Consider the following 25,810-nt stretch of genomic DNA (forward strand, 5'->3'; position numbering starts at 1 on the left):
TTAATTGCTTTTGAAATTGAATTATATGATCTCATTAACATAAACGTCCTCTATCTGTATGATTTTGCTTTAGACCTCCTGTTGTTTCTGTGTCAGGATGCAGGTAAGGAAACATGCGTGTATCTGCTTCCCGAGCCCCATGATTTGTTTCAAGCCTCGCAGATGAAGTTTGAGGATTTTCAGCGTGACCTGCGCAAGCTACGCAAAGATCTAAATGGTGAGATGTGGACAAAAGCACTAAACAATAAGCACAGGCCTTACACACACTTCTATGCACATACATAAACTCACATAAACATACAAAGCATGTGGACATGCACAGATAAACATAAACTCAAATGCATTTAGAGACATATACAAAAACATACAGATGTATGTATTCGGTTTGTATACTGTACATACTATCATGTCCCGTGTTTTTCTTTTGAAGGCTCATTGATTTTTAAATGGCTGTTGTTATTGTGCCACCAGCTGCCTGCAACAATGATCAATACTGTAAATGCGGTTTGTTAAAAGCTTTAGCGTGCTAATATAAATCTGGAGGGGAATATTCTGAAAACTCCCCTAATAGGCTTTAAAGTGCCATGGCAATGGCAGTTTGTCATTATTTTATGTGGTGGCTAATTTGAGTTAATTTAGCATGTTTTAGTATCATTGCTTTCTCCCCAATGACCGTTTAGGTAGGTTTAGGGGCGATTCATATGTCGCGTCTAAAACCGAGCGGAAAACGCGAGCTGCACTGCTTTCTCCTTTAAGCGCCTAGGAATTTGCTCTCTCCTGGCATCTGTCGTTGCTAAGCGACCATGGGCCATGCTAGCCGTTGAGACGAGGAGCTATAAACAAAGGATGTGTGGATTATATGCACTGAAAATACCTTGCAGTAACTCTGCTACTAGATTTATTTAATGCTGTGATCATCTGTGTCTCCATCTTTACTGAGCTTGACTATTGTGGTTAGTTGGTTCTTGTCATATGACCTGCGGTGCGCGTGCGACATTCTGAAAAGTTGAACCGCGTTGCTCCCTATTTGAGCTTGCTTGTCACGCATCTACATAAAAAAAAACGAATATGCACGCACAAAAGATGCGAAATGTGAATGACCCCTTAGAGGTGCTTTTTTCAAGGATTTTTTTTGTATAGTTCATATAGTACAAATTAATACAAAATGCCACCTCATAAAAAAAGCTTTGTTTTTCTGAGATTAGGTTGGATACACTATAAAATGACAATTGTAATGCAGTTGAATTTGAGTGAAACCTTAGAAAGACAAAACAAAATCACATATGTTTTCGTAAGTTTAAGCTATTTCTATCTACATTCACTGACCACAGGTTCCCTTGCAAGGAATTCGCCATGTTGTTTCCACATTTGCCCTAAATGGACAAACGTCTCTACAGAGCGTGTTTCATAAATACGTTATCTCCTTCGGCAAAGAAGCGAAAACGTGACGACATCTTAGTTCTGTGTCAGCCACCATAGTGATTCGAAAGGGAGGGCTGGGGGGAGCTGTTGGTTGCAGTTCGCAACTTCACCACTAGATGCCGCTAAATGTCAAACACTGGACCTTTAATTTGATTCTGAGTGTTTGTATAGCATAAATCAGCTTTGATAAGGAGGAAAACTCATACACATTGCAGATAGACATACCAAATGAACCCATCATTGTGGCTTGTTGATGGTGAAGTTAAATATCCAGGTGAGCAACAGATTTAACCCAAGCAAGGTGTTGATCTACAAGCCATTATTATAGTGCCCTTGAGTAAGGCCTTGTGTTTTATTCTGTCGTTTTTGAAGAAAGACTTGCGGGTAACGTGCTTAAACGGCCTTAAAAACTGTTCGCTTTTCTTGTTGACCGGTGAAGCAATTTATCAGGGTTCTCAGGAGGTCAGTGAAATTGGTTCAGCTTTGAGCTACAAGTCAAAGGTTGTACAACCGAGCTTAAGCTCAGGGCGGAGTGTGAATGAGGTGTAAGAATCCGATTACATGCTCAAAGTCGCGTTTAAATCCCTGAAAACGGTTTCATTGCCAACACAATAAACACACACACACAGATGTAGAAACGCATGCATTCCACTGTCAGTATGTTTGGCTTGTTCAGCTACTTGAAAAAACACCCGTGGATGTTGATGTGGTCGATTTAGAACACTACCCGGCATCAAAAACACATTTACAATGAATCATTTATACGGGGTGAAAATGTCTACCACGCTCACAAATAACACGCGCCTTGCCTTTGTAAGTAGGTTGAATTTACTAAATCCTGTCAGATCAGATGGATTTGTTTTCGGTTCATGGAAATCTTGATTGAAGGATGGATGGGAGGGTTTTGATGCATTGCTTCATAGCCTATTAGCTTTGCCCTCGCTGTTAGCCGCGTTTCTGCTTCTGAGTGTTTAAATCACAAGTTGAAGATTTGCATTGTTAATCTTTCAAGAGCATATTAGTGAGGCCCGCTATCCACATGGCTGATGAATTGTGAATGTGCTTTCTCAGAGCTTGTACTGAACGCTCAGCTAAATCGCTTTGGCCTACACCTGTTGAAGGAATCAGGCCTTGGTTTGTTTAACACAGGCAAATATTTCTCCCCTGGCAATGTTCTGTGTTTTTCTGAATCCTCAGTTCGCATCCTTAAAGTCTCCCCGTGGCCCAATAAGCATGGCTTCTCTCTTAGCACGGCCGACAACGCCAAGTTCATACAATAAATGGATCATCACTACATTAGCAAGCTAGGCTAAGCTGTAAAACAGATGTTTGACGCTGACAGCTGAAAGTGGCACTGAGTTATTTGATCGAGGTGACCTGGCAGTTCCTCGCCATGCAGCTGGCTGAAGCATTAGCATGTGTGTTTGCATAGAGCTGATTGGCATGCTAGGGCGTCATCCGTCACAGAGTTTATCTGTGAAGTACAGTATGACACAGTGAAACATCCCACAGGCTTCTGTAGGACTCCAAGCGTACGATGAACAAGAATGGCAAGGAAAGGCTCATGAGGGGATTCGTTATTTAGCATCCTTTAGCAGAGGTCACAGATACTGTAGCACATGTTTCTACAAGATGATGATCTATGAAGTAAAAGGGAGGATTGGACATCTCAGGAGGTCATTGAATGTGCAGTTTAGATGATGTGAATTTCCATGCTGGTCTAAGCATCTTTGTCAAAGTCAGAGGTTTTTTTAGAGGATTTATTGACAGAAATGTAATATAATATACATAACTATGTCTTCAGAGGTGTATAAAGACCTTACATAATGAAGCGTTATGTTTTTATCTCCTTAGAATGAGCAATTGCTATTTACATACACTTTGGGTCCCCTTGCATGGAATTCACCATGTTGTTTCTACAGTAGCCCTACACGGACAAACTGCTCTACAGAGCGTGTCTCGTAAATACATTTCTCCTTTGGCAAAAAAAGCAAAAACGTGACGACATCTAAAGGCCCGTTCAGATTGCCTCTGAATATTCGGTGCGAATGTTCGTTGCAATATCGTTCTAGAACAAAAACAATAGATTCTTATGAAGCCTTTCATATAGACCGCGAATATCCGCGCGGTGAAAATGCGAAGGTTTTTTTTCGTCTAGTGCGACGTATCTTTCCCCATTCGCAAAGCGAAGAAACGGACCGTCCAATAAGTATCGAGCATTTTACGTCACGTGCCTAGAGCCACTGAGGGCACGCGTGGACGCTAAAGGCTCAGAAAGCTGTTGTGAGAGAATGGATGTCGAGTTGTTACTGTCGTTGGTGTCAGAACAGACAGAACGTTTTGAAAAAAGTCACAGCGACTACAAAAACCAGGACAAAAAAGAAGTTCTGTGGCATAATTTGAGGTGGCATTCAAATATAAAAGTATAAACAGTATATATAAACATGTAGTATGGGATATTACAAATATATTGGCTGTACCAGTAAAAGTCATCAAATACAATCAGTTTCTTCAAATTTCTTTATTTTTATTTATATACAATAACTAAGCAGTGTTGCTTGTAGGTAGAACGCACAGGCACATGCAAACATACATCAAGTCAAGTGTACACAGATTTTACAACTGTTTAAATAGTACAGCTGCAATGCAAATGCCATTTGGTAACTAATTAACCCCCAGACCATCGTCCTGAAGTAACGATGAAAACGATCGTGGTACAGCTTTAACTCCTGGATCAATCTATTAAACTCCCCGTGCTCTTCTCTCTTCTCAAGAATAGGGGTAACCCAATATCTTCTTTTTCTCTTCCCTTGCTCATTCAGGCAAACAACAATAAACTCATCTTCGCTGCTGCTGGAGAAATCCATTTCTTGATCTGCTGTTGTAAGTACGTAAAGCAAACAGTACTAGTAGCCTGTATTGCTACGCTAAGCTTTAAGCTTTTCTTCTTCTCAGCAGCCGAAGCCTGAATAGCGGTTGAGCGCCACCTAATAGGCATGAAATGTATTCTCAATCAGCTCCATCTACCGTGCGGGCGTCAAATAGAAGAAAGCGGACATTCGTTTCGCCGTTGATATGAAAACTTGGTTTGTCGGGTATTCGTTTCGCTTTTTCGCATCTCCCGCAATCTGAACGGGCCTTTAGTCTTGTGTCAGCCACCGTAGTGCTTCGAAAGGGAGGGGTGGAGTGAGCCATTGGTTGCAATTCGCAACCTCACTGCTAGATGCCACTACATTACATACACTGGACCTTTAACATGAAGAGCGTCAGGTCATGTTCTGCAGTTGCTGAGCTTTTCATTTTTTGCACATATTCATGCATTCTCTGCTTTATTTTACAGCTTGTTCAGCAGAAACAAAGAAGGTGTGTAATGTGTCATCTGAGCAGCACCTGCAGCCTTTTAAGGACAAAATGGAAGAATTTCTAACTCAAGGTAAGAAACAACGCACACAAACAGTGATTGTGTGTAAGCGGAGATTAAATGCAGAGAACTCAATAGGGCAAAAATGAAAATTCTGTCAACAGTTACTCACCTTCGAGTTGTTCCAAATCTGTATAAATTTCTTTGTTCTGATGAACACCGAGAAAGATATTTGGAAGAATGCTTATAACCTGACAGATTTTGCCCCCCATTGACCCCCATAGTAGGAAAAACTACTCTTTTTTTTCTGTTGAACACAAAAGAAGACATTTTGAAGAATATAGGTCAGCAAACAGTTCTGGGGCACTTTTGACTACCATTGTATTTTTTTCTGTTATGGTATCACTTACGCCTCGCTCCAGACTAACATAAATGTTAGAAGTGACAATTTAACACACCATACACTGACATACAGTATATTAAAATATTTCAGTGCAATTGTTTTGTCTCAAGATCCACACAGTAATGTTTTTTGTAAAGTATGTTTTTAAAAATGACTTAAATGTCATCTTGTTTATTTGCGTTATCTGTTCTCCAGCTCCTTTTCTCTGTCTTTGTGTGTTGCTGTCGGTTCACATTTATATTCTTATAGGTACAGTATGTCTGAGTCAACCTACCTGATCTGTCTGTGGGCTAAAAGCAGTATTGTAGATTTATTCTGTTGGCACTGTATTCTCGACTGCATTTCACTGACTTTGCTCTGTGCTTCACTCCAATAATCTTTAATTACCTTGTGTAACCTCATTCTTACATCTCTCTTCTTAAAGCTGACATAAACATACCCTTCTTTTTCAATCTCAATCTTATTACATGCTCAGATCAGTGGTTATTCTCCTATTAAGCAATGGAGCAAAAGACAATACCAAATAAAAGCTCTACTAGTGTTTAAAGTACTTTTCCTTCTAAAATAACACTATCCAACAGTGCAGGAAAACAGTTAGACTGATTGTATAAAATAAAGATTCTGTCATAATTTATTCATCCTTGTGTCATTCAAACCGTGTATATGACTTTTTCGTCTGTGGAACACAACATAAATCAAGAAATGTCTCAGTGGTTTTGTCCATACAATGGAAGTAAATGGGGGCCAGTATAGTTTGGTTGCCAGCATTCTTCAAAATATCGTTTTTGTGTTCTGCAGAAGAAAGTCATACAGTTTTCGGAGTAACCTTAGAGTAAGAAAATGATGATAGAATTTTATTTGTCGGGAGAACTATCCCTTTAATACGTTGGCCTGGAAACAGTGTAAACATCAAATGAAACCGGAATATGTATTTACAATAAACTACACAGAGAAGGCACTACTCCTCATTTCCATCACACACCACTGCTTCAAATACACTTTCTCTCTAATGCTATGTGTTTCTCTCTCTCTCTTTCTCTCTCTTTCTCTCTCTTTCTCTCTCTCTCTCTCTCTCTCTCTCTCGCTCTCTGTCTTTGTATTCAAATTGGCCCTCATAACAAAACCCACATGTGCTCTGGCGGCAGGGGTAGCAGGGTGGGGTCCTCACCAAACGTCCCCCTCCTCATCTCAGCCGCTTTGATCTGGAGACTCATGGGTCTCCTCCGCCTGGATCTCCGGCTCTCAAATGGGTGACATGACCATGGAAAGACCCCCTCAATCATCCCCGTCCCACCATACTGCCTCCAGTTAGAGCAAACAGACAGAACTGGTATAGGAAAAAATAACTGCCATTATTTTTTGTTATTTGTAAGATTTTGAAACTCCAGGAGAGAAACCGTCTCTGGCTCCAGTGTGCGTCAACCACTACTGTTTATTTTTCAGAGCATGAAATTAACTACAGAAAGGAAGACAAAGTGAGTGAGAAAGTGTGTTAGAGAGAGAGAAAGACTGATGCTGTGCTGTTTGGTCTACGGTCATTATATTTCTACCGTTTTTCTTTTCAAAACGGGGAACCATTTCCACAGCCCTGGACACAGAGCCAATGTGATAATCTATTTACCGCAGTCAAAATAAAGTTCACATGCTTTTAACAGGTAGATAGGGAAAAAATATAGAATTGCAACCAGGTGAACCATGTTAGTGTATGAAAAAGAATGTACTGTATAGTATTACTTTTCCAAGTATATTGTACTTTTAACTGCTGACCCTCTCTGTCGCTAAAGGAAGGGAAAACTTGATTTATACATTTTCTGAGGGCAATATTAGAGGTGTTTGCCTGTGTAAAACACCACAATGTCTTAGGTGGCTGCTAGGGAATAGCTATGGTCACTAGCTCAAGTCAAAGCAGTCTACCACCAAGTCTCCATCTTTCTCTGGCTTCCAGATATTCTGGATTCAGATTCAGACTTTCATCTTCTGTCACGTCTATCCGTCATAATCTGTCAAGTACGTCGGATCCCTTCCTCTATAAGCAATAGTAATAGCGGTAGCGATGAGTGCCATGAACCATTAATGACCGAACAAAGTATTTTTCTTTATTGTAGTACTATAAATATTTTCTATTCATTTAGTTAGCTTTACAACTCTGGTGTCTGTGGCCAACAAGAAGAACTGTAAACAGAGTTGATTTGTGTGCTGGGGACTGGGTTGAATAGAACATTTGTCGAGTCATTTAAAAACCTGTTAAGACACTGGGATCTTGGGTCCATTTCTTAGTGGATCACAGGTGGGACTCTGCAAGCATTTGAGATGGAAGTAAATGAAGTGACATTACAGCTAATGACTTTAGAGACCTGCTCATCCTCTTTCAGAGATATTTTACCTTCTAAATAATGTAAATGGATGCGGATCAGTGACTGTCGAGCCAAACGACAGAAAAGCACCATAAACGTATCATAAAAATACTTTGGCACGTTTCAATAGATTTTGTGTATTCATTACTATTGCCATATTCACTTTTATTGAACGGAAAACAGCAGTTTGGACATTGTGCAATACAGATCGCCTTTCGTGTTTCGAGGAAGAACATAGCTTTTGTGAGACGTGTGGGTGAGAGCGTAAATGATGACAGATTTTGTTTTTCAGTTTTTGTGTGGCCTGTCATCCTGTCATCAAAGCTTATGAAAAAAACGTTTGCACTGAGAATGTTTGCATGACAGCAAATGTTTCAACACGATGAACAAAATATTTCACATTGTGGGAAAAAAATAATTGTTTTGTTTTGAAATAACAATCCTCTGATAACCTTTCTGTGATAACCTATGTCATACACTGACAAGCAGTACAAATACATATTTTAGAAGTAAAACAATCGACTCATTTTGAAAATGTCTCTGTCCTATTTTTATTCACACAGCTAAAGCAGAGCTTGAACTCCAGGAAAAACAGCTCGCTGAGATGCAGAGGATGTAAGTCGTCTTATGGGTTAACCGTGCCAAGTGCCGTGTCATATTGGTTATGTCTCCTCAGAGTATGTGTCTGTGCATTAGCATCCCTTCATCCGTCTCTTTTTCTGCCTGTGTTATACACTGCTTTCTGGTTCTAATAACACAATTCTCTGAGATTGATTGACACGGAGTAGATTGCTTTTTTACAAAGGGCCCAGTTTATAAAAGCTTGGCTCTTATGACAAGTTAATTTATTTTAAAAGCCTTTGTTTATTGTCTAAAATGTAGCTCATGCCTGCAGTTTCTTTCAAGTACTAGACGTATGCATGCCAAAAGATTGCTGCAGGAAAAATAAATTACGCTTGTCATTCTTTATGTGAGAGCATTATTTTGTATGAGCTAAAATTTCACGTTTCACATACTTGAAGTAAGACGATCAATTTCACAATTCCTCAGTGTAAACTTTCTAATCTTATTTTCTTCATTATGTCATGCTTTTCTCTGAATGCTTTCCAGCTTTCTGGAGCTCAGCGGCTTTTTCTCAGTCAGGCCTAAGGGAGGAGAGAAAGAGGTTTCACCAAACACATTTTTTACAGTGTGGCACGAGTTTTCCTCAGATTTTAAGGAATTGTGGAAGAGGGAGAATAAATGCCTGCTACAGGAAAGGCGAGTTAAATTTGTCCTCTTAGGGTCACGTCTGTGGTAATATTGCCTGATCTAATTTTGAGCGTAAATGTGTGTTTTAGGTTGAAAGCGGCAGAGGAGACATTCAGACAGGCACGCGAAAAAGCTACCTACAACACAAAACCCAAACATGCATCAGGAATAGTAAGCGTTTAAAAAAATTTATAGCACAAAAAAACTGTCTTACGTTTGCTGTACACATACATTTAGACTAAATTTAGACATCTCATTGGATGTTTTTCAGTCATATTAAACATAAAAAAACTTTTAAACACTTAATAATTATAATCTATTTTCCCCTGTGCCTTTCAGAAAGCCAAGTTGGGACAGAAGATGTGAATTTCTATGCTACCTAATTGCAACAACCCCCCTGCGGTCCATTATTCATACATTTATTGTATAGTTTATTCAGCATATGCCAGCTTGACATGAGGTGTTGTGTTTTTGTTACAGTAATATGAACACGGTTACATTTTGTCTATTACTGTATGTACACTCTTAAAATGGATGTGTTGATTTTAACACATTGTTTATGTTATCCTAATACGTGTTCTCCCAAGAAATAACACAACATAACATAGTTTTTAGAGTGTAGTTCTATATAAAGACAATCAAAGCTAAAGTGATAAACTAAACAATTATAACCTCATATTGACAAAAGCACATGCTCAAATTATTAAAAAATTACCCAAGAATTCTGTGCAGGCACAGATTCTGTGCATCTCCACGAATGAGGAATTTGACTTGGGAATACTTTTATCACCAAAGCATTCAATAGAATTTGCAATACTAAATCTTTAACTTTGTAACTGAATACGCCGAGACATCAGTCTCTGGGTCATAAAGTCGTGAAGTTCTTTAAAACTTCCTATTATAAAATTATTTTTAAAAAATTGTTGAAAAGGCAAAATTATAGGCCACCGTCTGCGGCTATGTTAAGGTGTGTGTGATCAGAAAAAAATAATATACTGATTAACTGAATTGTGTGTATCCATCACAGATCATAACTAGTTCATCCTCCATTATATTTTTCAAGTGTTTAATGGATTGTTGTGAAACATATGCAATGACTAGTTTTTATGTTCATTACACCATTTCAGTATGATCTGTGTACAACAGCTGTCAATCGTTCCTGTTGTACATTTACCTTTATGATGTAGCCTAAATTGACAGCTTTGCATTTTTTTAGAGCTCATTACTGTGTTGTTTCTGTCTGTTACCGCTGCTATAATCTTGATACCGTTACAACGTGTTACAGTAAAGTAATAACCTGCTGTAATAGCAGCTGTCACGTCTGAGTAATACTATAACTTTTCAAGTAATTTATAGACGACAACTATGGTCGCATAGCAAACATTAAAAATAACACAATCGAAGTGTGAAATAATAAATTTTTATTTTTCAAAGACTTGTTCATTATATATTTTATATTCATACATGTTCTTGATCTGTCACATAAATTCCATTATCTACACAATGTAGCTGTTTTGTTAAATATTGTCATTACATATGTCTGATAGACTTTAAGGTAAATATTTTACATTGTGCACATTATTAATGATCATAAAAACCCCAAGGAAAGAAACTCTGTACATAATTGGTCAAAATACATCAAAGAACTTTATATCAGATGAAATCAAACCAATGCCAGCATTTCTATTAGAGGCAAGTCAAAATTACGTTTAGCCCCCGTTAACTGTCTGTACTTCGTGAAAATATAGTGAACCCCCTTTCAGTTGATAAGGTCCACAGTCGCCCATCCATTTGTCTTTTTCTGTACTTTAACAGCACTCACGTATAGTGGCAGGATAAGTAAGACAAGATAAATGGTAGTTAAACATTTCTACTGCTCTCAGGTATCAAGGCCAATATAAAACCAGCTCTGCTGAGATGAAGCAGAATACAGAAATACTGGGATACACCCTCAGGGGGACAGGCTTTCAAGGTCGGACAGAGGTCAAACATAAACCAACAGAACAAAAGGTCAATATAATATACGTTCATTTATAATAAAAAAACATTTTTGCAGTTTTAGTTCTTATAATTCAATTCATCTGCTTTGTTTATATGTTCTTTGTGTATAATCTGTATAAAATAATCCAACTTTGTTTTCTTCGCTGCTCGGCAGCAATTCAGCATTCCCGGTTAGCATTCTGCGGTAAGTCCGGACATATTAAAAGTGGCCAGACTCTGATTAGCTGTTGTCTTTGGCATATATCTCACAAATTGACTAAATGCCTTTGTTGGGCAGTTCCATTTAGCTGCGTTTCCCAGTCAAAACAGAACTCAGTTTGTCCAACATATGTGTTACACGTGAATTTAGCCGTCTCGCTCAATGCGCAGCGCTGACGTTCACAGACACGCACTTGCATTGCTTAATGCGCTGTACTTTTCGTTGCCGGTACGGCGGCTGTAGGCCGGGACAGTGAAGCCGTACGGTAACCGTGGTTATTCGGCTCGGCCGGCAGAAGGCGCAAGACTGAAATGAAGAGTTGTGGTCATGCACGGGCGCCGCTTTTCGACTTCGGTGCGATGACGTTTGAGACGTGAGGTGACGCGGGATGTAGAAAGAGTTGCACTGGCCGTAGCAAAAGCGGTTGATGATGGTGCGGCTCAAACAGCCCTCCAGACTGACAGTTTGACGCAATGGCTGTGTTTTGCACCAGTCGCTCTTCAGGTACTTTCGCTCGGTGACCACCAGGGCTTCACGTCTGGACGACAGCACATCGTGCTTACCCTTCTGCCGTCGCGGCGACGTGTGCTGGGGCAACGATGACAGCGTGAGGGACGGCGACGACACATCGTTGCCCTTTTGCTTGTACGGGGACGGGATGGAACCCGGGGGGCGTGGCTTCTTGGTTTCCGTAGTTACGCAGAGGGTCCATGCCAAAATGGCAGGTATTGCCAGCTTCCAGAACATCCTGAGAAAAGATGAAAAAGACATTTTAGTCTGTGTGTGTGGTATTCAAACAACCAAACTGGTCCAAGTTACCTCATCCAGTGTATTATAGTTTATTTGTTATTTACTCGTTGTATATACAGTGTCTTTTCTTAAAACACAGAGCACTTGGTCCAAAGACTCTAAAGTCGCGTTTATCAAGGCGCCCTCTTTAGATAACCCTCAACATCGATAACCTCTGACTCTACAACCGTCGCCATTGTCTGTTCCCTTCATGTTCTCACTCTTTCTCATGGCCAACATCCTCTTTTATCTTATTCGCAGGGTAAATTTAGGATAAAACCACAGTTGTATGTGATGTATTTAAGACCCAGATGTGTCTGTGAACTTCCACAAGAATGTTTAAAGGATATGGATGTTTTTCAGGACAGACCAATCTAAAGAGCCCACTGAGAGCCTGGAGCTAAACAACACTAGAAAGGACCATTACATCATTTACACATCATAAAAGCGAGGCAAGAGTCAAGCACAAGTTAAGTTGGGAAACTTTCACAAGGAAAACAATAATGTAATAACTTAAGCCTAAAAATGGCTCGTTGGGTTGGATTTAATGAAGATTTACATTCGTTCATCTCTAAAGAAGATGAGCTTGAGAGGTGTTACTTACAAGATCTGATATGCACCAACCAAATTTGATATATTTATAAAAGTAAATTTGCCTGTTTTACACAATATACAAAACATAGCCTAGATGGAAATTCAGTTATACGCAAATATCTAATCTACATATCTGAATGACGGACAGGAACCGTCTGGTTCAAAAGCTACAGTAAACTGACTCGTATGGTGGCAGAAAGGAATGGATTAATCACCCGTATCTCCCTCCTTCAGCGTCAGCCATTAATGCCGTTTACTTTAACACCAGTCCCAGAATGCTCATGCAAATAAACAGGGCCGCCCATCAAAAGGGACCGCTACAGTGACTTGAGGTTACAAGGAAGTGGACTTCATGTCTCTGCTGATACAGGGTTAAATAATGAGAGGTTTGCTCATGCCGCTGCTGAGATATGCTGGGGACATATAAACAGTAGGGAAAGCACCATATGAATGTTATTAGATCAGGATGTGGAAAGGTTACAAGTCTTATGGTCCTCTCCACTTCGCTGACCACAGGGTGACCGGAGGGTGCGGTTTACTGGTAACTCCTAGGTGTGAAGAAACAGAGAATGCTGGGATGTGACAGATATGTTGTTACTTTGTTTGCTTGAAGTAGAATTTTGGTAGGGAAAATGAAATAGAGACAGAATGGCCATAAATCTCCCGAGAAAAATTGTGGTTTGGAGGTAATGGCTAGTGTCAGGTTAGAAAGTACACAAGAAAATAAACACAACAACTTCCCTTTCGCTGTCTGGCTATGAGTGTGTATGTAATTATTTGCTGCCTAAAATTCAAGTTGGCTTTACGTCACTTCAACTTACTATTTTACATTAAATGTTTAAAGGGACAGTTCACCCCAAAATAAAAATTCTGTCATAATTTACTCCCCTTTGAGTTGTTCCAAATCTGTATACATTTCTTTGTTCTAATGAACACAGAGAAAGATATTTGGAAGAATGCTTGTAACCAAACAGTTCTTGGACCCCATTGACTACCATTGTAAGAAAAATTACTTTCACATTTTTTTGTGCTGTTGAACACAAAAGAAGATATTTTGAAGAATGCAGGACAGGAAACAGTTCTGGGGCACTTTTGACTACCTTTGTAATTTTTCCCACTACGGTAGTCAATGGGGTCCAAGAACTGTTTTTTGAAGCATTCTTCCAAATATCTTTCTCTGTGTTCATCAGAACAAAGACATTTTTACAGGTTTGGACCAACTAGAGAGTGAGTAATTCATGACATTATCTCAACACTGGACAACATTTTAAATGATAAATTGACATGATTTTGAATATCAATTTTATTGTGCTTAAAAAATAAATGTAGCAAAAAAATTACTAGTTTCATTCATTCAAATCTCCATGAACTTGCCACCTTGTAAAATATGTACAAATTCCTGTAAATCAGGTAAATTTGCAGCAGTGATTCTAATACAATCAAACACAAGTAGGAAAGAAAGAAAAAGACAGACTAAATTATATTTTACCCCAAAACCTTTCTCTGTTTTCTGTTTCTGCCATACACAGCTGCTAAAAACAGTTTCAGCTGAATGATTGATGTTAGAGAATCAGCCTAGCGTAAAACAACCAAACCGCAAGTACCAGCATCTCTCATTTAGCCGAATCCAGCATGCACTCCAACACTGCAAGTGATACCAGCATCTGACCAACCACTGTCAAAACCCACAGCCAGTGTTCCTCACACTTCCACGAATTCTCCAGCCCAAAACAAAAGTCACACGTCTAAAATCCTGAAGCTTCCACTCGTACACACACTTTAAAACACACAAACATCATTACACACATGCAAACGTTAACTGGCGCCACAAATGATGAATTTGACAGGAGTGATCATCACTGTAATTATGTACCTGCCACAAGTACATTTCTTTACAACATAGACCGAGAAACATGTACGCCTTTAAATTAGAATCACATATTGTTTTGAGCAAAACTCTAAATGCAGTCCTAGAGACACACATGCATCCTTAGAAGCTTGTTTACATCTCAAACCCAAAGGCATCAAATTCATTTCATCAAATGCACCCGGCATGCAGTCACACATACTGATGGCAGTCAAGTGTGTGTAGGGCAACGCCTCTCTGATTAATCGAATCAAATCCCTTTATTGTCACTCAACCATGTACACAAGTGCAACAGTAGGTGAAAAACTTGGGAGCAGTTCCGACCAACATGGCAGTATGACAGTGACAGATATGTAGATTACAATTGGGACTGGAATATTCTGGCTAAAATTCTAATTAAGCTCGATCGACGGTGGCAATGATTTTGTCGTATGCTTCCTCAGTTTGTAAAAACAAACAAAAGAATGAGTTGGCAGGTATGGACTTGCACTTGTCCCGTAGCCTTTCATTGTACATGTGCATTTGATACCCAGTCAGATTATATTAGAGGAACACTTTTATATACCAGCTGGGTACACGTTTGATGGAAAGCTGAGAGCAATTGTAACATCATTTCCAAACAGGAACTATTTGGCATAATTATATATGCTAAAAAGTGTGGGACAGAAACATCAGTTGTGAGCAGATCATGTACAAAATTAGTGAATGTTGCCCTGGGAATCTCAACGTGTTCTCAAGACCATCTCTTAAGGTCAAAGGTTTTTTTTTTACCCCCAAGCAATGTTATCTTATACTTAACACAATATGCGTTTCAAGACTAGGATTTTACAAGCAAGTTTACAAACTCCAGATGAGTGCTTCTAAATTAGATTTCGGATACTGAAGGTACAAAATAAACTGTTTCCATGGTGTGAAGTTTCACCATGTGGTATATGGGTATTTAGAGCGGGGAGTGCAGATAAATATCAGAGAGATGGTAACGCTGGGCTTCAGATGTCTGCGGTTAAGGACTGTTGGGTCAGATTCGTGTTTCAATACATAGCTGAGGTTAAACTGTGGTTAGACAGTTCAACCGTATCAATGGCTGACTGACTTCTGATGGCTGTCGTCAAACAGTGCTTTCTGTTCAGAGTCTGGCTTGCAGCTCCGTAAAACACACACACAGTCTTGTATTCATATTTACATTACATGCTGTTTACATATTTTGCCATTAATTTAAGGTAATTATAATTATGACAAACTAACCCTGCAACGTCGGTCATTTCAGGTGATGATAAAGTCACAATCTGACCCATGCACACATCAAACACGCATTATTCATGTACCGTTTCATCAGTGAGTGGATGAATTAGACGATTATAGACTGTCGGGGTAAATCCGCTTTGTTTAATGCGCTCTGAGGGGGCAGTCACCACTTTGAACCGAGTAACAGCTGATCCATGTCCTTCTTTAAAATGCAGATCACGCGTTTCACACCCAAACACACTAGTATGTGCAGGACTGAAGTCAGTTCTGCTTCACAACCTTAGATGATGGTTTTCATCCACTTACTGTCAGGGTCTTCCATGTGTGATCCAATGTGTGATCATCTCTCAATAGCAGTTCTCTATTCTAAATAGTTTTGGGTTTTATTACAGCTCTTGTTATGTTTAGGGCACTTTTGTATTATGAAGCTGCATATTGTAAGCTCACAACAATCTACTTGTATTGTAATACAGCGCTACAGCAAAACTTTTTTTTTTAATCAAAATAAACATGTTTTATAAAGAACATGAGCCCAACGGGGAAGTTTGGAATGTTTAACCACAAATATTTTACAGTAAGATTGTTAAGAATGTTTGGGAACCTTTGGGGCTTTGAACATCTTCGTTTTGACATTTCAGACGAACATCTGAACTGCATGACACGTTCATTTACAATTGAGTAGAATCGTTTTATCAACTGTATCTTTGAAAATTATTCAAACATATCAGATTCTGTCTTTAAATATCACTTGTGACAACCGTGAGAGGTTTACCTCAGGTAGTTCTTTTGCCTCAGGTATAGGTTGATTTTGAGAAGCATAATCATTTTTTGTGATTTGCAGTTTTCTACATAAAACCAATCTACATCATGTAAAGAACATTCTGTGAAAATGTAACCTTGATATTTACTTAATAAGGTCACACTTTGATGTTCCTAATTTCATGAATTTCACAGACAGGGTCATAGATAATATTAAATTATTTGCACTATAAACATATACATTACATGTTAAAACCATATCAAGTATCCACAAAACCACAAGTTCTGAAGTGAGGGTCTTACGCCACATCTTCCCCTACCTGTCAATCTGGAGTTCGTGTCTTCCCGAAGACTTCACTCAGAGGTCAAAGGTCAAGTGGCGGGTCAGAGCTCGTCCAAGGTTCAAAGCACCAGGCATAGAACGGAAACCCGAATATCCATAAGATAGATGAGACAGTGCTGCAGGATGGGCTCCTGAAAAGTTCTCCTCCAGTTATGCCGTGATCGCGTCTCCACCAGCCGTTCCTGACTCCAGTTTTGTTGAGGCCACACTGAAGAGGTCACGCGTTATGGCTCATAGGTCCCCAGTTTAAATCATTTGTGTGCCATCCAGCTTGCATTCTGTTTGACTGAGTTGGACTTGGTGTGTCTTTGAATCATCATCTCTCTGATTCACTGTCACATCTCACTGCCTCTCTAAAGAGAATCGTGTGAGTGTGAAGAGACCAGAAGGAAAATCATCAGTTGCACACAAGTTACCAACAGATTCTGCAGATCTACACCTCTCTCTCTTTCCCTCCCTCTCTTTTGGTCTAGCACTCTGATACCTCCCCCTGAAGCCCACCGTTAATCATCCAGTCCTGAAAACATATTGTCTCTCCTCCTCAAACTCTCTCTCCTTCTCACTGTCTCTGCATCTCTGAGTTGCAGCCCACACGAGTTTGCATCCCAGACTTAACCCAATTGCTTTTGGATTGCTACAAGATTACACACACACACACACACACACACACCATTGCCGCTTTTCCTTTTAACATCCTTTTAAATATAGATAAAACGTCAACACTCCACATTATCATTATTCATGTAATATGAACAAAAAGTATATAAATGATCAATCTGTAAAATGTTTCACTGTGGCTTCATTGAGGTCCCGTCCGAAGGCTTTCCTTGTGTCTTTTTAAACTTGAAAAATGATTTTCCAAACAAGTTTTGACAGTACTTGAAGACAAGTTAAAGCAGCTGTTATGTGGCTTAAAAAAAAGCTTTCAGTCACAAAAACAATTAATCGACTTTTACTCTAGCAGTTTTACATTTGTGTACTCGTAAATCTCAATTTGGTTTTGGATGTTACACGGTACTGACCGTGCTTTTAAGCTTTCTTTGCTTATTTTGTCATTCTTCCTGCAACTATGTTGTTTGTTTGGTTTTGAACTCATCTCCATTTAACCACAATAGGAAAAACATGCATCTCTTGTTCCTCTTTTCTATATAAAACACACAGACAAACAAAGCTATAAGTGACAATCATCAGACACAAGATTTTTTAAACCAAGATATTTACAATATGCTACCCCTAAAGCCAAACCTGTTTATATTATTATTACATTTGAAGATATGTGTTTATTTCAAATAATGAGGACCAATTCAATAGTCATACAGTACGTTAGTTTTCAATGTTTCACCATGAAGATTTTTTTCTGGTAGTTATAATGTAATGTAACCGTGTAGTTAGATACCATGTGAAATCTCATGTGTCTTGATAGTATGACATTCGTTCATTCCATGGGTTAGTTTGGACCTGAAGACTTTGTACATCTCTTACATCTCCATGTCCCCTCAGACTCTTCAGGAAAGGAACATGAGGGATGAAGTCATTGCCCTCTAGTGCTTCTAAATGCAACAGCATTTAAACGTCTAAATGTCAGGAAATAATTATGTACTGTACTTTAGTCCATAAATATCTATAGACAGTTTCCTCAATGTTTTTTGGTTAAAATTGCCTTTAGTTTATTGAAATGGTCATCTTGTTTTTATTAATATAAGGCCATAAAATGCATATGTAATAATTTAAAAATAGTAATCATGTTGCTTTAAATGGGTTTTACTGTAGCACATCAAACTGCAGAACACCACACAGACAGAGCATAACTATCTGTTTGCTCAAGATGATTGACGGGGAGAAAATTAAGATTGATATAGTATAAAATATACACTACTGCTCAAATGTTTAGGTTCACTTACACATTAATATGTTTCCTCATTTTGGAATAAAAGCAAATATATAAAAATGCAACTATGGGAATTGTGTTATAACTCAATGCTGAATAAACGTTATCATCATTGCCAATTTATCTACCGGTTTCTTGAGATTTCACTAAGGGATGATTTTTAAACTGTATTTAAGTTCCCGTGCTGGGATCACATTGACTGTTTTTTTATTACTAGTCAAAACATTTAAAGGTGCTGTGTGTAATTTGTTTGGAGGATCTATCGACAGAAATGCAATATAGTATACAAAACTATGTGTTCAGAGGTGTATAAAGAGCTTATAATGAAGCGTTATGTTTTTATTCTTAGAATGAGCTATTTCTATCTACTTACACCTTGGGTCCCCCACATGGAATTCGCCATGTTGTTTCTACAGTAGCCCTAAACGGACAAACTGCTCAAGAGAGCATGTTTTGTACAGTACGTTATTACCTTCGGCAAAGAAGCGAAAACGTGACGACATCTTAGTTCTGTGTCAGCCACCGTAGTGCTATGAAAGGTGAGTGCGCCGTTGGTTGCAATTCACAACCTCACCACTAGATTCCGCTAAATTTGATAGGCTCGTTTAAAGAAAAATAAACAAATTTAAAAATGATACAAAAAACTTTTTGTTTTGTAACAAAAACTATGTTGACACAATTGTATACTGTAGTTGTCTATTAAAATGATTTAGGCAAACACTTTCAGATCAGAAATGGAATCTAAAATATAAAACTATTAATATTTTTATAATATACATTTTTATATAAAATGATTATAATTAAGCTAATAAAAGCTGAAAAACCTCACAGTAAAACCATACAAAGGTACTTGCAGTAGTATTTCTTTGCAGTCAACTGTAAGTCCTTTGGAAGAAAGCGGTGATGGGATCAGGACATGATCCTGTCCAGACTCAAACCTGCAGCCCCGAGGGAGCACTACAAAATCTATTAAAAGCAAACATGCTTCTGCTGTATCACAGCTCTGACCGGTCTCTTCTAGCTGAACGATTGGGACAGTAAACAGAAATCCATTCTTGACTTTAAGATAAAGGACGGACTTTAATACATCTTTAAGTAAAAGTGTGTTTACACATGGTATAAAAAAATAAACAGCGAGGCAACAAAGAAAAACTGATGAGACACTTTTCACGGCCAGTCGCGTTCAGATATATCCCATGCGACTTTACTGGTGCGATAAGCAAACGTGTGCTAAATCCATTATAGTGCAATAAAAACAACGCAAAAGAGATGAAAAGAGAGTAGGAAGAGATCATCTCTGTCTAAAGCTTCTCGATTTTACACTGTGCCTATGCTGTAATATTTTATTGTGATTTTTTTTACATGAAATGTTTTGATTTTGACATCATTTGATCAGTCTACAGTTCTTACAGACAGTAGAGGAGAGAAAACCTCTTTCCTCCTTTGAAAGACATTGCTGCGTTTCTCACAAGTCCATAATGTCTAACTGTCTGCGAGACTAAAACTAGCAAGTAGCAAGTAGAAGCTGATGTAAAAATTCAGCTTCTTCGACATGCATGTGATTTGGTCCAGTTTCCAAGGTATGTCTGGGGTCTGGACCAATCAGACGACAGAGATGAAGATGATAGTGTCCTCATCCTCGGTGGATTGTTTGAGGCTCAGCAAGATTGGACGACAACAGGCAACCTCTTAGATATCAGAGATTTGCCCTGAAAAAAGAAAGACAAAAGATGAGATTTTGTGTTCTAAGACAGTAACATTTAAGCACGCTGTGTTAAAAAAGGGGCAACTCTGATCATCTGTGATCAGGAACAACACACAAACAGGTTGAGGAGAAGCAGGGTTACCTGTAAGCATTGCTTTCCTTCAAAACAAGTTCTTACTTTTCTGTGGACAAGACAGAGAAACATAAACAGGTGGGCATTTTGGCAGCCGTTTCAACAGGAAACCAAAATGCAGAGACATGCAGAGAGAGAGAAACGACAGATAAACGCTTCCTTTAAAAAGACACAAAGAAAAGTAAAGATCTTGCTTAACCCTGTCGGAAAACGACATGATTTAACGTGACATCACAAGGTTTGGGGACGGGAAAAAGCACCAGACAAGCTTCATCTGACCAGAGCTGGTGTCTGATTGGTCAGGTTAGCCGTCATCGAGGGGTTGGGGCCACTACCACTTACCACATTACGAGTGAACTTTTCGAATGATGTTCTGCGATCCTGTATGCCTCCAAACTTTAGTCAACAAACCATAAAATAAAGAGTAAAAAAACGTGCTGACAAGTGTTTTACTAAAGTAGGTTGTGTCTCGATCGATTTTTATGAATTATGAATCTCGTGCATTCATCTATTAGTTTTGTGTTACAAATGCACATTTTGTTTCTCTACTTTGTACACGTTTTAAGTCGGTTGAAATTATTTACCTTTTTCTTAGCCTGCAGAAGCTCCTGGTAGGCACTGGATCTAATAAAACGGCTGTAAGAGTCGCTTTTCATCAGCTTGTAGATGTGCTCCTGTGGAACGCACATTTACATATTTAAAAACATGACAACATCAGTGAAACTCCTAGTTTTTATCCATTTTCAGTAGCACACACTCACCTGTGCATCCTCAAAAGTATATCGCCCCGGGTCTTTGACGTTCTGTGTGGTCTTATCGTAACTCTTTGAGTCAACGTTGATGGCACTTGGAGCTCCGGGAGCCAAGAACTCCTCCCAGATCTCTTGCACGCGCAATGGCACCTCACGAATCGGCCTCCTCTTTAATTCCTGCACTGCCAACCAGAACCTGAGGAAGAATTTTGAATGAAAAACGAAGACGATGGTATGTCGGAAGAACCATCTGGCAGTGGTGTAGTACGTGTCAACACCAGCAGGGGGCCGTGGGCATACCTGAGGTTTTCTGAGCTGAATTCTGACTCCAGGAATTTGAGGAACTGCTCTCGACCAACAGGATCTTTCAGGACCTCATCAATACCAAAGCCCCAGCGTCTAACTCTTGTCTGACCGGGTTCCTTACTGTCAAACAGACACATACACAGCTAAAATACTCTCAAAAATGCAAACAAAAACAATATAATAAAAAATAGTAAGTGTGCAAGTAAACTAGCAAAAACGGCAAATAAATCTGCCAAATTATGTTTTGCTTCCAATACTAGTGTCCACGTGTGTGTATTGGGATAGTTTAGGGATTGAGGATGGGTTAAAAATATAAACCTGGTTGGAAAACAAAAGACATCTATGAGATGTCCAGGCAAATGAATTGTAACGTGTGTGTTTCAAACAAACCTGGCCTCCATCTCCCAAAGTGTTGTGTCATCTGATATCCAGGGGTTGGAGGGGTCAGGAGTGGACAGGAAGGGGTCATAGTCTGAGTACTGCTCAGTATAGCTCAACAAACTGCAAGATCATCACACATATCAAGTTAGAGTTAAAAGGGTTGAGAGGAGGCACTTATGGATAAGATCTGTTAGTAAATGACATATGCACACCTTACTGTAACATTAAAGGAACAAATCACAAAAAGGAACAAATTAAGAGACCATTTTCAGTACTCTGAATTTACTATTTATTGGTATATGTTGAGGTAAAATGATCATTTTAGTTTCAGTCTGTGAACTACGAACAATATTTCTCCAAAATTTCAAACAAAAATGTAGTTTCTATTTGCACGTATTTGCAGAAAATGAAAACTGGAGAAACAGATCAAAATAATAGAAAAGATGCTCCGTATACGGCAAAGAAAACAAGTTTATATTCACTTTTAAGTAATACAACAGTAATATTTGCACATGTATTTAGGAAAAGTTTAAAAATGTTTTTTATGTGATAACCTTACGACGTTGCTGTTGGATGACTTTTTGTCACTCCTGGGGTTTGATTTTGTTGATATTCAACAGACACTGGACTGGAATGGCCACAATACATCTATAAATGCTGATTAAATAAAAATGTGGAATGTCTCTTAATTGTTCCGCAGCTATATTAGCATTCACATTTACTGTATGACTGCTTGTTGCAGCTATTTTATGACTGATTGTTGCAACTGTTTTTTTCACTTTGCATTAATTTTTTAGTGGTAAGAGATGTAAGTATATAGAGGCATTGATCTCTCTTAGGTAGTAAATTTGAGGACGAGAAACAGAAACATGTTTGTCAGCATGAGTAATATCTACACAGACTATTAAAGAGATCGATAAGAAAATGTTTAAGAACTGTAGAATAATAAAGACCTTTGGGTCGATGGCAGCAAAGACTCTCTCACTTACGTCTCTGCAACTTTGGACATTTTCAATCGATGTCTGTCTAGCTGTGATTGCCAAAACTTGATCTGGAATGACAATAATGATAATGGTCAGGATGTGGCAAATGGGCACATGGGCAAATTCAGGCACAAATAAACTTCCCAAATTGTCTTCCCCAACACAAGTAATTCCCATTTCTAAACAGGCGCCTCAAATTTAAAGTTCAAGTTAATTTATTTATAGTGACTGACCAAAGTGCCGTACATTAGAATGAATAACCAAAAACACATAAACAGAAATAAAAAAACAAATAAATTAAAAACTAGACGTAAACAGATCAGCATTCAGAGAAGGCAGAAATAAGCATAAAAATACAAAATAAAATGGAATAAAAGTGGGTTATTGGTAGGCCAGATCAAACAAGTATGTTTTCAAGCGCGATTTAAAAATGGGAATAGAAGGTGCCACTCTGATCTCGAGTGGCAGATTGTTCCACAGCAGAGGGCCAGCCACAGAAAAAGCTTGATCTCCTCTACATTTCAGTCTGGACTGGGGGACTAAAAGGAGATTTTGAGCGCAGGAAGGTGGTATAAAAGTGCAGCAGCTCTGACAAATATCTAGGGGCTTGGTTGTGTAAATACTTAAAAAAGATAAACCCATATTTTTTTTTTAAAAACAATTCTAGATCGAACGCAAAATTCAAATACTGTAGTGTCATTATTTGAGAATTTTTTATCAAGATTTCTTGATTTGTTTTCATTGGAGTATGAAAATGTATGTTCTGCAATGAGATTCACATTTACATTTAGTCATTTAGCAGACTCGGATTCAGAACTCAAAACTCAGAACTCAAAAGTCCAAAAACAGCTTTTATTGAAGCCAAGCTGCTAAAATGTTGATGTCAGATTTTGTATCAGTATGACATCACAGTCTGACAAAAGAAAAAGGTCAGAACCTACAGTTTTTAACCTGTACGTTTTCATCTTTCATCAGACATCACCTGTTCCTGAAGCTCTTCCACGGTTGGCTGCTTGGCCTCAGGGGCTGGTGTGTGTGTCGGGCTGTGGCTGCGAATGTCATTTTGAAGGCCGTAGACAGACTGCGGAAAACCATCAGAATAATTTACAACCATATTTACATAAATGTAAGACTGGCCATGTGATTACAGATGACACATTTACAGTTGAGTCGTTCTTGATTGGTAGATTTTCTGAGTCTCTCTTATTGGTGGAGTGATTCGAGTTCAATGGTTGACTGATTTATCAACGGTGATGATTCAATGATATGATGAGTGCAATGAAGCTTTAGTCATTCACACGTTGAAGGAAATTAGAAGATGAAATAATGTGATTAAATGCTGAATTTCCTGCTCGTTTAATGTGTTTTCGTGGTGTCGGATGAGATAAGGCACCTTTCTCGTTTTGTGAGGGTTTTTCATCCTGGATGATTTCTTTATGTCCACTTCTGTTGTGTTCACACACCCCGGCTGAAACGCATACAGTACATTGTCAAAATACAATAACAGACTAATCTCTTGATGGCTAGTAGTTTATGGTTGCCAGGCAACCACCCTGCTTTGACACTGAAGCTGACACACTTGACTGGGATACTCCCTCCTGTTTTGGGAGAGGGGATGATATTTTAAAAGGCATCAATCAAAGGTTTCCCGCTGGTAGAACTCTATTTGATTTCACATCGGGTTCAATGTTTCCACACTTCTGTATAGTATGAACTTTATGCATGAGCCTGATTCACTGGGGCGACCAAACAGCCTTTAAAAGGTACTTCAACCGAAAATGAAAAGTCTGTCATCATTTACTCACCCTCATGTCATTCCAAACCAGTGTTACTTATTTTGCAGAACACATAAGAAGATATTTTGAAGAACGCTGGAAACCAAACAACATCGGCCCCCATTGACTTCCATTGTATTGTACAAAACCACTGATACATTTCTCAAAATATCTTCTGTTGTGCTCCACAGAAGAAAGAATGTCATGCAGGTTTTGAACAACATGAAAGTGAATAATTGATGGCGATTTTTATTTTTGGGTGACCTATCCCTTTAGGACACATACTAGGGTTCTGTATTAAATCCCATCTTAGACTTAAATATGGGAGAACCCATATCAGCTTAAAAGATTAGTCAAGTTAGCATGAAATTGCTAATGAGAAGAATCAAGCCCAGTGTAATTGAGGGAGAAATTGCTATTTCCTTCAAAACAAACAGCTCACAAACACATGGGCATGTACTAAATCACATGAAGCATAAAAGCTGTACACACCGGGTGATTCACACATTCAAATATAACCCTGAAGCACACATGGTCTGACACAAACATATTAATAAAACCTTTAAAATGAAACATTACTACAGTTCTTACGAAGATATTATTGTTAAGGTTAAGGCTAAAGAAAGGAAAATGACATCTTTTTAATACAGTATCTCCTAGACATCGATAAGATTAAATGGAAAGCAAACTTTTCTGTGTCTCAGATATTTGTCCTGAGAAAAAGACCCAGAAATCTCACAAATAGCTCCTGTTATAAGTCAATCTAAAGATTTCAATATGAACCTAAACATCTTTCATCAAATTTACCCAAATCCACAACATTTTACCAATACAATCTACATTATTTTTACAGCTTCATACACTTAATGTATTTTAACAATTGTCTCATTTGTTTATATATTTATTTCTTCTATTTTAAGGAAACCTCTGAGACTAAGAGCGCTTTTCCACCATCGCGCCGAATCGTTCTCGTTGCTTAATTGTTCCACTCCGTGCCGATCTGGGCGAGCCGGTAAGGAAATGGTTTAATTTTCCAACGCAGGGCTGATAACGGAAATCTTTGGAATGTAAACAAAAACGCGTCACACAAGGTAACTCAAGAGACTAAGCTATAACATATCTGCATGCGGTCTCCAAACCGAGATTAGAACGGTTCGGCGCGATGGTAGAAAAGCGCTCTAAGTTGAAACTTAAAACACAACTGAGAACTATAATTTTGTGAGCTGTAAAAGAGAAACCTCTGAGCCATAAAATTTTACTCTGCTATAATACCCACGTGTAAAACCTGTGGCTCGCTAT

At 38.7% G+C, this 25,810-nt stretch overlaps 3 protein-coding genes across 7 annotated transcripts in view; 1 reads left to right on the forward strand and 2 right to left on the reverse strand.

Moving 5' to 3' along the window:
• fmn2a (formin 2a) overlaps nucleotides 1–10,226 on the forward strand; it is a 36,128-nt gene extending 25,902 nt beyond the window's left edge. Inside the window, exons 12-17 of one of the 3 annotated variants that reach the window (XM_057343150.1) lie at nucleotides 97–217; nucleotides 4,763–4,855; nucleotides 8,104–8,155; nucleotides 8,651–8,800; nucleotides 8,881–8,962; nucleotides 9,131–10,226. In XM_057343150.1, the coding sequence (XP_057199133.1) occupies nucleotides 97–217; nucleotides 4,763–4,855; nucleotides 8,104–8,155; nucleotides 8,651–8,800; nucleotides 8,881–8,962; nucleotides 9,131–9,157 (525 nt within the window). In that variant the 3' untranslated portion in view covers nucleotides 9,158–10,226. The other 2 variants (XM_057343151.1, XR_008963623.1) reach the window with 2 other exon arrangements.
• On the reverse strand, nucleotides 10,196–19,424 carry grem2a (gremlin 2, DAN family BMP antagonist a). Its single transcript, XM_057343155.1, has 2 exons — nucleotides 16,566–19,424; nucleotides 10,196–11,739 (listed from the first exon to the last, which is right to left on the reverse strand). The coding sequence occupies exon 2, from the start codon at nucleotides 11,736–11,738 to the stop codon at nucleotides 11,151–11,153; it is 588 nt and encodes a 195-aa protein (XP_057199138.1). The 5' UTR covers nucleotide 11,739; nucleotides 16,566–19,424; the 3' UTR covers nucleotides 10,196–11,150.
• Nucleotides 19,425–19,536: 112 nt separating this feature from the next.
• The window catches only part of rgs7a (regulator of G protein signaling 7a), a 51,842-nt gene continuing 45,568 nt past the window's right edge, over nucleotides 19,537–25,810 (reverse strand). For all 3 annotated transcript variants that reach the window (XM_057343152.1, XM_057343153.1, XM_057343154.1), the window contains exons 10-18: nucleotides 24,130–24,204; nucleotides 23,719–23,817; nucleotides 22,743–22,804; nucleotides 21,763–21,873; nucleotides 21,367–21,492; nucleotides 21,076–21,262; nucleotides 20,899–20,988; nucleotides 20,324–20,363; nucleotides 19,537–20,185 (exon numbers count right to left, since the gene is read on the reverse strand). In XM_057343152.1, coding sequence (XP_057199135.1) covers nucleotides 20,343–20,363; nucleotides 20,899–20,988; nucleotides 21,076–21,262; nucleotides 21,367–21,492; nucleotides 21,763–21,873; nucleotides 22,743–22,804; nucleotides 23,719–23,817; nucleotides 24,130–24,204 — 771 coding nt within the window. In that variant the 3' untranslated portion in view covers nucleotides 19,537–20,185; nucleotides 20,324–20,342. The remainder of the gene's footprint in view (nucleotides 20,186–20,323; nucleotides 20,364–20,898; nucleotides 20,989–21,075; nucleotides 21,263–21,366; nucleotides 21,493–21,762; nucleotides 21,874–22,742; nucleotides 22,805–23,718; nucleotides 23,818–24,129; nucleotides 24,205–25,810) is intronic.

Source organism: Triplophysa rosa, linkage group LG10, assembly GCF_024868665.1.
Source record: "Triplophysa rosa linkage group LG10, Trosa_1v2, whole genome shotgun sequence".
NCBI classification, from domain to species: domain Eukaryota; kingdom Metazoa; phylum Chordata; class Actinopteri; order Cypriniformes; family Nemacheilidae; genus Triplophysa; species Triplophysa rosa.

Excerpts from the sequence above, each read along its gene's own strand:
- grem2a (XM_057343155.1), bottom strand. The coding sequence starts at position 11,738 with ATGTTCTGGAAGCTGGCAATACCTGCCATTTTGGCATGGACCCTCTGC.